The sequence below is a fragment of the Hermetia illucens genome, chromosome 4, assembly GCF_905115235.1.
Source record: "Hermetia illucens chromosome 4, iHerIll2.2.curated.20191125, whole genome shotgun sequence".
Classification (NCBI taxonomy): Eukaryota; Metazoa; Arthropoda; class Insecta; order Diptera; family Stratiomyidae; genus Hermetia; species Hermetia illucens.
Window position 1 is genome coordinate 65,263,646 of NC_051852.1, and position 13,398 is coordinate 65,277,043.

At 45.6% G+C, this 13,398-nt stretch overlaps 1 protein-coding gene across 4 annotated transcripts in view; it reads right to left on the reverse strand.

Annotated features, from left to right (window-relative positions):
- The window catches only part of LOC119655665 (oxysterol-binding protein 1), a 370,343-nt gene that overhangs the window by 199,613 nt on the left and 157,332 nt on the right, over window positions 1–13,398 (reverse strand). For all 4 annotated transcript variants that reach the window (XM_038061651.1, XM_038061653.1, XM_038061654.1 and 1 more), the window contains one exon: window positions 2,728–2,887. In XM_038061651.1, coding sequence (XP_037917579.1) covers window positions 2,728–2,887 — 160 coding nt within the window. The remainder of the gene's footprint in view (window positions 1–2,727; window positions 2,888–13,398) is intronic.

A 13,398-nucleotide genomic window follows, 5' to 3' on the forward strand; every position in this document is an offset into this window, starting at 1 on the left:
TAGTCAAGACATTGTCGTCTTTTCTAAATGTCAAATATCAAATATTATGTATATTATATTATAGTATATAGTAGTTGTAAGAATATTCTAAGGAACTCCCTTTGTTTTCGTTAATTATTTGAAGTTACGTTTATTTTGCCATTTTTTTGTTTTCCTTGATCTCAGGAAAAGACCCTGTTTTGTTTATGTTCAGAGCCCAATTGAGCCTAAAAAGGTGATTGCTTTTGCCTTTTTCGTTATTTTTTCATATTTTTCAACTATCTGAAGTACACACTTAAACAAGTCGGAGTACCAGAAGCTCGCGCTTCGGGTATCAATATTTTGTGTTCATCTTATGTCAGCAACTCTCTACGCATGTTTTTTCATTCGTGCATAGCTAAGAATGCAAAATATTCCATCGTATATTACCAAACAGAATATGCATATGTATATACTTATTGCTTAAAATTGATCTAGCACATCTTCACGCATTCACACTTTACTCTATGCACGAAAGCATACATACGTACACACACATCCATCTTATTGAACACTACCCAGAAATTTCATTACCATATACATATACACACACATGCCTGTATCCAGAAATTGATACTGATATATTGGGTTGGGGAAAAAGAAATGTATTTTGTCAATAGATGACGACACTTGAAGATATCTTGTGTTGTACTTATCGCATCGGGTCATACTATACGGCGATATAAAGACGATAATCTGTGCTACAAATGTCTCTTTGACAATGTTGTGATCGTACGTTTTAGTCTCAAGTTATAGCGCATCAAAGATGGAGTCCGCCAAGGAAGAAATTCGTCATATTTTAAGTTTTTACTACCTGAGATGTAAAAATGCAATGAAAGCAGCCAAAAAAAATGTATGAAGTTTATGGGCTCGATAATGTAACGGTTTGCACAGCACAGCGTTGGTTCGATCGATTTCGTTCTGGTGTAGTGGATGTCGAAGATACAGCCCGTACTGGTAGGCCAATCGTCGTAGAAACCGATAAAATCGTCGAAATCGTCCACGAGTTGACGCAAAAAAGCTCTTGGACCGAATCAACGCCTGCAATGCATTGCTGAAACGGAACGAATTCGACCCATTTTTTAAGCGGATGATGACTGGTGATGAAAAGAGGATCAAGACAACCTCAAGCGAAAAAGGTCGTGGTCGAAGCGCGGCGAGCCGGCCCAAATCATCGCCAAGCCCGGATTGATGGCCAAGAAGGTTTTGCTGTTTGTTTGGTGGGATTGGAAGGGAGTCATCCACTCAACTATGGCCAGACCCTCAATTCGGTCCTCTACTGTGAGCAACTCGTTTCAAACAGGCGATTGACCAGAAGCGGCCAGAATTGGTCAATAGGAATGGTGTTGTGTCCCACCAGGACAACGCTCGGCCTTACACATCTTTAATGACCCGCCAGAAGCTACGGGAGCTCGGATGGGATGTCCTATCGCACCCACCGTATAGTCCGGACCTGGCACCAAGGCATCTCTTCCGGTCTATGCAAAACGCTCTTGGTGCTACTAAGTTCGTCTCTGGCTGTCTGAATTTTTTGCAAATAAGGAGGGGGGTTTTATATGTGCGCATATGTGACTTAAATCGAATAATTCTATGTTAAATAAAGCGTCAAATTTCGATCACAAATACGACATTTCTTTTTCCCCAACCAAATATAAATAACTAAAAAAAGCTAAAAAAGAAAAGAAAGCTAACTAAAAAAAGCTAAAAAAGAAACGTGTCTTCATGGATCCCGCCGTTCATATAAATTCACTTATATGTACATATGATGACGACAAAATGCAATATTTTGATTTTCAATAACTTCGTTAATAATAGTTTAAATTAGATTGCGTTGAAAATTTTCAGAATTATTCCTATATTATCGCCTATGTTGATGTTAAATGATGTACTTCTAGGATGAACTTTGAGGGTGATTACCAAAATATAGGAATGGGTATTAACTTCATTTGTGCAGATATCGGAACAGGATGTATTTTGAGGATTAGATTTCGAATAGATGCATAACTGTAATCTTTTTCAGTTTTTTTGGTTGGGTGGGTTCTGAGAACGAGACTAGTTTCACTTTTTGGGGCACACATTTTGAGCCCTCCCTCTCCTATGTTCCACGTAAGCATTAACCGAACCTTTTCATTTGACACCCCACAGGACCATATTCTGTGAAAAAAAAACTTACACCTATTCGCATATATGGGGAGCTAGTCTTCAAACTCAACACAAAATGGTGCCACTCGCTGCAAGTAAAGGGACACATAGACCGCATGTTTCCACCCAATTTCATGACAATCGGATCAGTCATTTCGGAGTAAATCGGATGTGACAGACAAACAAACAGATGGACATACAGGCATTGAACCGATTTTAATAAGGTTTTGTTTCACACAAAACCTTAAAAAGGGGTTATTTTTGAAAATATGGAAATTTTTCTCACAATTTTTATATACAATACTATTTATTTGCATTTTTTCGAACTTTTATTCTGGACCCACGACACCAATTACGTAACTAAAAATACCGAGACCAGTTAGGGGCTAACGATGGGTGTTTTTTGCTTCTCCTTTCGTCAATGCTTAAAGTATTGTTATAGGCACTAAGGAAAGCAGGATGTGTTATCGGGAATCTACTATTTCATACAAAAATAATAATGTTTGCCTTTAAGGCATTCACGTAATTTTGTAAAAAAAATCATTAAAGAATAATAAATCGACTCACTTGGTATATGACGATGCGCAGCTTGTTCCAAATGTGAATGTTGCCTTGCCAGCTGCTCAACCATTTCTTCTAACTTTTGCCGTTGATCACGCTCATGTTGTAACATTTTCGACCATTTGTGTCCTTGACTCTGAGCAGTTTGTAGGTAATCGCTACATGCCTATAACGAGCGAATTTAAAATTTCGAATACTTGTAACAACGATCTAAAGTAATGATTGATTATTATTTATTAATGAGCAATAATATTAAAAGGCAGACCTAAACAACGGTGACTTGATACACTAGATGAGGATTTGAAAGCCTCGAGATTGCACCCAGATCAGGCATTCGATATCGTCAAATGGCGAAGCCGATCACGACCCCACTTGTGAACTGGATTTCTTTTAAACTTTCCAAAATTGTGTTATATTGTTACTTATAATGGCGTTTGTGCTTTTAAGATGAACATACGGAAGATTTGGGGCCAATTTCTATCGTATATGCCATTATTAACTTTATTTGATCAGATATCGGAATGGAATGTATTCTGAAGTCTAGATTTCATATAGATGCATCATTCTGATTCATTCAGATTTTCCAGTTTGATAGATTCTGAAGACGAGACCTGTTATACTTTTCGGGGCAGTCGGGTTTCGAAAAGTACTAATCGAGCCCTTTCATATGATATCCCACTACCGCTGTAGAACTATGGAGCGCGAGCTAAAATACATTTCAGAAAAACGTCAACGATGGAGTGAAATGATTCTTTGAAGAAAGTCGCAAAGACTGACCATTTGGTGACAGGTCCCGCGAGTGGCCAACCACGAAAATGCATTCAATGTCAAAAATAACGTGATGGTCCTGAGATATGCTAAGCCTCGTAGAAATGGTAGAGAGCTCGCCTCAGTCGCCCCGGCCAGCAATGCAATTGTCGCCCCTCCTTAATGTAAGACCTATCCACTACCACTACCGTTTTCTGTTCACAGTGCGGACAAGTGGTAGGCCTATGCGACGCAGAAGTTTTTCGTTTATGATAGTCTCAGGACCACATACTCCGATGATACAACGTACCACGCTTTCCAGACACATAGATTGATCAGCCCTTTTGGTATTCAAACCCATTAATGTAATGCGATGACCCGTCAGAGTGAGAACCTTTGGTTTGTTGGTGTTTATGTTAAGTCCAACCCTACGTACCCCTAAGAAACTTGCTTTGCTGCTCCTGTGTGTAGGTGTCTTACAACGCATCTAATATTTCCCCTTTAATCCAAGCGCCAAAACATACATGCATATATATGAACGTAAATTTAATACCCCTGGTACTAACGTACATAAATACCCACCTGGATTGGACATTACCCGCAAACTTTATTAACATATACATATACAAAGATTTGTCTCCAGGGTTTGATACTGTTATACACATAATTGAAAAAAGTCAAAAAAGGTAAACTAAAATTTTTCCATTCGCCTCGTCCTTCATATGAATATCCATCGAGCGAAACGAATCCACACAACAGTTTTGCTAACGTGCAAAAACGACGAGACACGACGAAATATTCTCATATGTATTTGCAAGATATACATATTGGAACACTATTATTAACTGATGTCTCGCGCAGGAAAATGTCCCCGGCTGCCTCAGCCGACAGACAGACAAACGTCTGTGCCTGCCTCAGACACCAGACAGATAAATGCCTGTGTGTATATCATACAATTGCCTGCCTCGGATGAATGTCTGCTCAGTCAGACAAACCTCTGTGCTGGTGCCAGACAAACGGCTGTGTCAAGATGGGTCTCTGCATCAGACAAATGCATGTATTTGTCCCAGACATTAGAGAGACAAACGTCTGAGTCTGCCTCAGGCATAACACAGACCCAATTTCCCCAGACAAATGTTTGCTTCAGTCATATGCCTGTTTTAGGCAGTTTTTTTTTTTTATCAGACAAATGTCCGAGTGCGGCTCAGACATCAGACAGGCAGATGTTTGTGTTTGAAACAAACAACCTTTGAATTGACTCACACAGTACGTATATATACAAACTGGGGATGGGGGAAATTGGCGAGAGTCCATATATATATATATATAGTTTAAAAAGCCCGCGGACCCTCTTCTCGCCCAACCGGACCGAGGGGCGACCAACCTAAGGATGGGCTGAAGGCAACATCCAAAGGCCCGCATCACAACGATGATGTGTTTTAACTCAAAGTGTGTGCGACCATGCGAAAATGTATTCCTACAACCCGATTGTCGTGATTCCAGTTAACCGGTTGGGGAGTTCCGTCCCCACGTACTCGAGGAGGCTGATCAGACCAGAGTCTGCCAGGGACTCATCTGAAGTGGTTCTGCCACGAAGTCTCACCGGAGGTTATCTGGTACCATGGGAACCGGAATGGCCCTCTGAGAGCATATACTCCAGGAGAATTTCTGGAGGATGTGTTCTCGGCCCGGTTATTTGCGGTTGGCCCCCTAGTGGGAGTTTCATGGTGGTTGTGGTTAGGCCTACATCGCGGGCAGAGCTCCTCGGAGCTCGAGCGTGGAGTTGCGCTGTACAACTCGGGTGCCGTACTCCTTAGTTGCGGCAGAGGTGTTAGATAGGCCTCGCATTCACTGCTATGAATGCTGAGCCTGCACTCAGTATAAACCAAGACCGCTGTGCTTGCATGGCCGGGCTCTGATTGTGGTCCCAAAATCAATCCGTGTCCGAAGAGGACCGTGGGATTATGGCCACACGGCAGGTACTCACATTAAACCCCCAGGACTATTATCCCGATTGTCACAAACACTTCAGCCAATGACGCGGTGGTTCTACACTACAGAGATTATGCTACATCGATTATGAAGCACGCTCGTTCTTCCTTCAGAAGCAGAACTAGATCGGGTCTGTTATGATTAACACTGTGGTCAGTGGCAATAGTGTGATCCCACAGTAGTTTGACCCGATCATTTTCCAAGATTCTCTACGGAGTATACTTATAGTAAGGATGGTAGGTTGCCATTAAGTTATACTTCAACGCAAGGTTTTGATGGAGAATCTTGCAGACGGAGTTATGGCGATTGGTGTACTCGGTACTGCTCAACATCCTGCACGCAGATGTTATGTGCTCGATGGTCTCCTCTTCACAGTTGCATAACCTACAACTGGAGTTGGTGATTGAGGAGTCGTGAAGAATTTACCGTTTATAATTTTTTGTTGGGAGCGAAGCATCCTGAATTGAAGTTAGGAATGCTTCGGTCTCATAGAAAACTACACCATTTTTCAACCATTTGTTGGAGGCTTCGATGTCAATGCCTGACAACAACAAATTTTTTATATGACCTCCGTGAATGAGTTTCTCTTTCCACATGTCGACTTCCACATGTTGGACTGAAGTAACATTCGACATAGGATCCCATTCTCTGCTTCTCAAGTTCAAAGGAGATAATTTATTATCTGTCATGACGGTAGCCTGATGTATTTGGCTAGAGGATTGTTTCTCATAGAAAAACTCACGGAGAGAATGCACTTGATTGTAGTGCAACGTTTTTAAATCAAGTACCCTCTTCCTCCCTGATGACGTGGGATAGTGATCCTCAATTTTTCGGCAGCTGTATTGTGCATGTTGTTGTTTGCAAGAATTACCCTTACCCGTCTATTAACAGATTCTAAATCCGTATTACTCCACTGTATCACACCGAAAGTATATAGAAGGACGGGAATGGCAAAGGTGTTGATTGCCATGATTTTATTTTTCCCGTACAGCTCAGTTTAAAGGACAAGATCCAGACGCCGTTCAAATTCCCCCAGCAACTTAGATTTCATAATTGCCACAGCGGATGTTGTTGCTTGCAATATGCCGAGATATTTGTACACGTCGTCCGAATCTATACCCTCAATTCGGATGTTATTTTGGCTGTATCCTTCGTTTTCGGTGTGTTTTCCCCGAACAATTGTTTTTATGCGATATTTCTCCAAACCCAACTGCTTGCCGATATCCCTGCTGAACTGGATGGTGATGTCCAGCAAGGAGCGAAGTTGGTTCTCGTCTTTGGCATACAATTTGATGTCGTCAATGTACATTAAATGGCTTAATGTACATTTCAACATTATGCCATACTTGACTTGGAACCCGTATTTGCTTTCATGCAAAAGATGGGATAGCGGATTCAAAGCCAAACAAAACCACAGTGGACTTAGAGAGTCGCCTTGGAAAATGCCACGCCTGATTGGTATCTCTCCTGATGTTTGCGAAGATACCGATAGCTTCGTGCTCCAATTCTTCATTACTGTTCTCAGTAGAAGAACGACATTCGGGTTGGTTTTATACAAGCCTAACACTTGTTGTAACCACGAATGTATTATAATATGGAGTCAAAGGCTGATTTATAATCGATGTAGGCTGTCGATATGTTTCGTTTTTGGTGGACAGCCTGCTTTACAACTACCGTATCGATTACAAGTTGTTCTTTGCAGCCTCGGGAGCCTTTTGCGCATCCTTTTTGCTCCTCAGCTATCAATTTATGAACATCAAGATGTTTTGAGATGTTCGCGCACAGAACTGAAACGAAGACCTTGTAGATGGTAGGAAGACAAGTAATTGGTCGACATTTTGAGGGGCAAGAGACACCCTGTTCCTTGGGGATGAGGAAAGTTATCCCCTTGGTGAAAAATGGTGGAACTAAATCAGGATCGGCAATCATCTGATTAAATTGATTTGCCAATATCCTGTGAGTGCTCTTGAACCGCTTCAGCCAGAAGTTGTGAATCTTGTCAACTCTTGGCGGCTTCCAGTTACCTGCCTTGTCAAGGACTGCTTTAACGTCGACTTCAGTTACGTCAGGCATGGTCATTTCGGGGAAGGCCTCGCATGAACGCATAAGGTGTGGGAGCCACGCTGCTTCTAAATTGCAACGGGTGGATTCACTCCAAACACTTCTCCAGAAATCTTCTGCCTGATCCAGATTGAGGTTACTTTCCCTATCTGAGCTGGTGAGATTTTTGTAGAATCCCCGTTGGTTCTGGAAGAAAAAGGTGTTGTCTGTCCTTCGCTGAAAGCTTTTCTGATACCTACGGATGCGATTGGAGCATACCGCAAGTTTCTGCTTCAGTACCTCGAGGATTTCTTCGATTGGCATATCATTGGACAGATGGTAGTTTCCAATGATGTTCGCAACGCATCTGTGCACTCTTGGTGATGGATTTCCAAGGAGTGCTTGCGTCACACGACCAATCTCCTTTCTCAACTTTTCGACTCTTTTGTTGAGTCGACACACCCAGAACGGATGTCGATTATGGAGACGAATAACCGTGGCAGCTGCAACGTAGATCGGGCTGTGAACCTCTGTAGCAGTAATCTCGCTAGCCAAACGATCAGCCAAAATTCTGTCAACGGCAGCAATGATGTTAGTAGTTGCGGAAGTAAACTTCAGTTTTGGGATCTTTGGCCTAGCGTCTGGGAGAATCTCAGCATACTCTGTGAATGCGACCTGGAATGCGGTCAAAGCCTCATTATAAATTGGGTCGACATCCCCAGTTACTAAGCTTCTCCTGACTACTGGATTCATGGAGTGCCTTACAGGTGGAGTACTTGTGTTAGTCCTTTGACTAGTCCGGTAATTTGATGACTCCAGACCGAGCTCAAGTGAAACCTCTTGGAAGATTTGTTGCCTAGTTGGTAAGGCAACTCGGTTGTTATTCACGATCACCCGGTACTGGTTGACGACGTTCTGTTCCGGAACATGACTTAGCTCCGGAAATCGGGTTATGAACGCGTCATGTAGTCGATGTCTGTACCCTGATGGTTCCGTTCCAAATCCGTGACACGGTAATAGGCGCGGACGATAAATTCGTTGAGTTGGTTCGTCCAAACCATACGACGCCTAGGTCTCCCGTCCCTGGTGGTTGACGGCATAACCGCGAAAACATCCAAGGGCGAAGAGCCGCTCTGATGTTGTTGAACGACCCTTAACCGTGTTGGGTACTGTCTTCGTGTCCCTGGGGTCCCATTAAGAGAATTGAAATTGTTTTCCCCAATTTTATTCCCGCGAGTATTGGGGAAGCAGTCAACCCTGCAACAGAGCCCCAATGTTGCAATGCCCCATGGTTACCTCCAAAGGTAGTGAAGGTATTTGGAGGGGAGCCGCTGAAATACAGTGTAACGTCACTGCAATTCATCCGATAGGCGCGTCGATTCCTTCACCCCGGATTACGGATTTGTTAAGGAGGTTTACTCCCCCTGAACGAGGAGAATCGGTAAGGGAGGACGAACACAAAGGGAAACGTGCTGCTTGTCCGCTGCTACTTATTTACAAGATTAACTTGCGATATTCGTAGTTGACCCGGTGGGTCATTTCATTATCCGCAACCCATGACACGCGCCTGGTCGCATGCAGCTCTGCGTTTGCAACTCAGGTGAGGATACACCTGGTACGCCAGGTATGTATGTATATATATATATATATGTATATATATTACGGTGCAGGGCTTCGGAAACCCAGTACCGGCGGTTTTTGGGAGTGAGCAAGCGGGCTCCCGGCCGTCGATATCCAACGACCGCAGTGCCTCAGTAGTGGGAACCTTGGTTACTGTGGCATCTAATGTTACAAGCGTACGGGAGGAACTTGAACTGGCTCCAGTGATGGACCCGTTCAGAAGGAGCTCGATTTTTCGCAGATCCCCTCCCACACGGGCACAAGCCCCCACGATCGCTACCCCCAGTGGGAAGCGTATAGAGGGAGTCTTCGATGAGGAAGAATCACTGACGCCGATTCACCCGAGCGATGTTTTGGGCAATGATCAGTCTGGAGCTGCCTTTACTGCCCTCGGTAAAAAGATTCATGGAGCTGTGTGAGTTTATAAAGGAGCGCAGGAACATTCACCAAAATATAAGGGCCATGATAAGAGGCATCCGTTTGACGTACGGCAAGGCCCACGATGAACGAATAGGGAAGTCGCCGATTGGAAAAGTGAACCAGGTAACTCAAGTAACGCCCGTTCAAAACATAAAAGGGGAGAAACCGAGGAAGAGGCTGCGCGAGAAGCTGAATGACTCAACAGGCCAGCAAACCCCGAAAAGAAAAAAGGACTCAACTCCGAAAAAAGCGGAGTTCATGAAAAGTACGTCTGAAGCTGCCAGTGAAAATACTGCAGTGGTTACTTCGAGAAAAGGGATGAACCTTCAAAGGCGGATGCGGAAGCTTGGAGGAAGGTAGAACCGCGGAAAAAAAGTTATCGGAGGAAGATTAGACCGGAGGTGATTTTCATTTCCAAACGGGGCGAAGGGTCATACGCCGACATTCTCAGGAAAGTGAAGGCAGACCCCGAACTCACCAATTTGGGAGACAACGTCAGCAGCATTAGACCGTCCCAGAAGGGAGATCTTATGTTGGAACTTAAGAAATCCAAGGATGTAACCGCGGACAAATTCTTGAGCCAAATCGGGAAGACTTTAGGACAGGAAGCCGACATAAGAGCTAGCAGGCCGGAGATCACTATAATCTGCAAAGATATAGATGAAATCACGACGAAGGAGGAGCTTCGCGAAGCGTTGGAGAAACAGTTCGATCTTGCCGGACTACAAGAGTCAGTGGTGAAAACGCTAAGGAAAGCCTATGGGGGAACACAAACCGCCATCATCAGCCTACCAGTGGAGAACGCACTCAAACTGTTAGCAGCAGGGAGAGTGAGAATAGGCTGGGTTATGTGTCGCCTTAGGGAACAGGTGGCGTTAAAACGGTGCTTTAGATGCCTTTCCTTTGGTCACATTGTGAAGGCATGCACTAACCCAAATGACAGGTCAAAGCAATGCAGGAGATGCGGGGTGGAAGGCCATATCAGCAAGGACTGCGGAACTGACCCAAATTGTCTACTGTGCAAAGGAAAGGAGGGTGTGGACCATCGGCACATTGCGGGCAGCAGCAGGTGCCTGGAATACAGGAGAGCCCTTAGCACAAATCGCAGATGAGGTTGATACAAATCAACCTTAATCACTGCGAGGCGGCGCAGGATCTACTCGCGCAAACCATCCGCGAGAAAAACATCGATGTGGCCATACTAAGTGAACCATACCGAAACCGCGGTGGTAGCGTTTGAGTCAAAGACCAAACGGGCCAAGCAGCGCTGTGGACTTGTGGAGAACAAGCCTTCCAGGAAATAATGGAGCACCCGGAGGAGGGCTTCATCAGAGCGAAGGTGAAGGGCATCCACATCTACAGCTGCTATGCTCCACCCAGCGCTACACTCGTCAAGTATGAGCGGATGCTTGCTGCTCTTGTTTTGGATGCAAGAGGACGTTGGCCGATCATAATAGGAGGCGATTTCAATGCGTGGGCTCTTGAATGGGGCAGCCGAATAACTAATGTCAGGGGACGTGTTCTCCTCGAAGCATTCGCGGAGCTGGACGTGGTACTGGCGAATGTTGGGTCTTCGTACACTTTCCGGGGAAGGGGCCTGACATACGTGAGTGCCGCTTTAGCCAGTAGAATCGCTTGGCATGTCAGTGAGGACTATACTCACAGCGACCACCAGGCAATCTGCATAGAGATCAAAAAAGAGTTTTCGCAGAATGCCGGGTAGTATGCTTGGCTGGACAGTGAAAGCTTTCGAGGGGGACACGTTTTCCGCGGTGCTCAAATCCGACATATCCCTGAATGGTACGGCTGGAGAGAAAGACATATCCCTGAATGGTACGGCTGGAGAGAAAGCCACGCAGATCACTCGATGGGTGACGGAAGCATGCGATGCTACTATGCCCAGAAGGCGATTGCTCCCCAGTAGGCAACCCAACTACTGGTGGAACAACGAAATAGCAAGTTTGCGAGCCGCATGTTTTCGGGCAAGGAGGCTTTGCCAGAGGCTCAGGGGAAAACCCGGTGGCGACGGTCGAGAGGAGGCACACAAGCAATTGCGTGGCCGCCTAAAGGAAGCCATTCGGAGGAGCAAAAGGAACTGCTTCAAACAGCTGTGCGACCATGCCGACATAAACCCTTGGGGCGAGGCTTACAGAGTGGTGATGAAAAGGGTGCGGAAATCACCCCAGGTGACCTGTCCGCGCCTCCTGAAACAGATTGTTACCACTCTGTTCCCTCACCACGAAAATAGGGGAAGGCAAATTTTGTCCAGCTAAATGACGGCATAATACCGCCTGTAACTGTGGAGGAGCTGCGGGAAATATGTGGTAGGTTCGGTGACAACAAGGCCCCAGGTTTGGATGGCATCCCCAACCGAGCTTTGAAACTGGCAGTGAAGACTAGGCCCGACCTTTTCGCGAACGCATTCAACTCTGCCAACTGGAATAGAATTAAACGGGCGTTGGCTGACATAGGTGTCCCTGGATACTTAGCGAATTTGGTGGAAAACTACCTCTCAGAGAGGACTCTCTGGTACGGGACGGATGAGGGCCCCAAAGAGTACATTGTCACAGCCGGGGTACCACAGGGATCGGTACTTGGTCCCCTGTTGTGGAATATCGTGTATAATGGGGTGCTTGCTCTTCCCGTCCCAGAGGGGACTACGATTGTCGGCTTTGCTGATGACCTAGCTGTGGTTGTTGCAGCAAAACACCCAGAAGATGTGGAGGTTTACGCAACGGAAACAGTGAGAGCGGTAAAGTCCTGGCTAGAAAAGGACGGGCTGACCTTGGCGGACGCGAAAAAAAAATAATACTGTAAAAGTGGAGGTCGGTGGACATACGGTCGTATCAAAGCCGACTATCAAATACCTGGGGGTAATCATTGATAGCAAATTGAATTTTAGGGAACACCTAGATTATGCATGCCAAAAGGCAGCCAGTGCCACCACGTCGCTTGCAAAAATGTTGCCAAATATTGGTGGACCGAAACACTGCTGGAGGTTGGTGCTAGCCGGAGTGGTGCGCTCCATCCTGCTCTACTCGTCGCCTGTGTGGGCAGAGGCGCTTACAAACTCTCAGAGACGGAAGCAGGTGAACTTGGTTTACCGGCGGATGGCTTTCAGGGTTTGCAGTGCTTTTAGAACCACATCAGATGAGGCAGTATTGGTGGTGGCAGGCATGATCCCGGTTGACATTCTGGCCAAAGAAATGAGTGTCCTGTACAATGAAAGACATATGGAGGGGCATGCAAAGCGTAGAAATGCGGCAAGGTCAGAGTCGCTTGATCTCTGGCAACGCAGATGGGACGAGTCTACGAAAGGTCAGTGGACGCACAGGCTCATTCCCAACATTAAGGTGTGGCTTGAACGGAAACATGGGGAGACCAACTACCACATTACCCAGTTCCTCACGGGGCACGGTGATTGCTACAGGCAGTATCTGCACCGCTTTGGGTTGGATGATTCTCCGAACTGTCCCAGATGCGATGGCATACCGGAGGATCCAGAGCATGTGATGTTTCACTGCCCACGATTTGCGATGGAGAGAAGGAGCTTAAACCAGGTGCTGGGCAGGAGCGGGACCCCGGAGAGCTTGGTTACTGAGATGCTGGAGTCCAAGGAGAAGTGGCTTGCGGTTGGCTCTGCAATCATCTAAATGCTGGAGGAGTTGCAGAAGGAACAAAGAAGGAGGAAAGCCGGAAATAGGAGAAGGATCAGTGCCTAAGAGCAAACCTACCCCGCGAAGTAATACCTCAATAGTGGTCCCGCGGGTGTGAATCCCACACGCGCCCGCGTTCGGGCGGCGGGCGTGTCTTTCTAAGATTTTCCACCTCCGTCTACGCACAAAAAAAAAAATATGT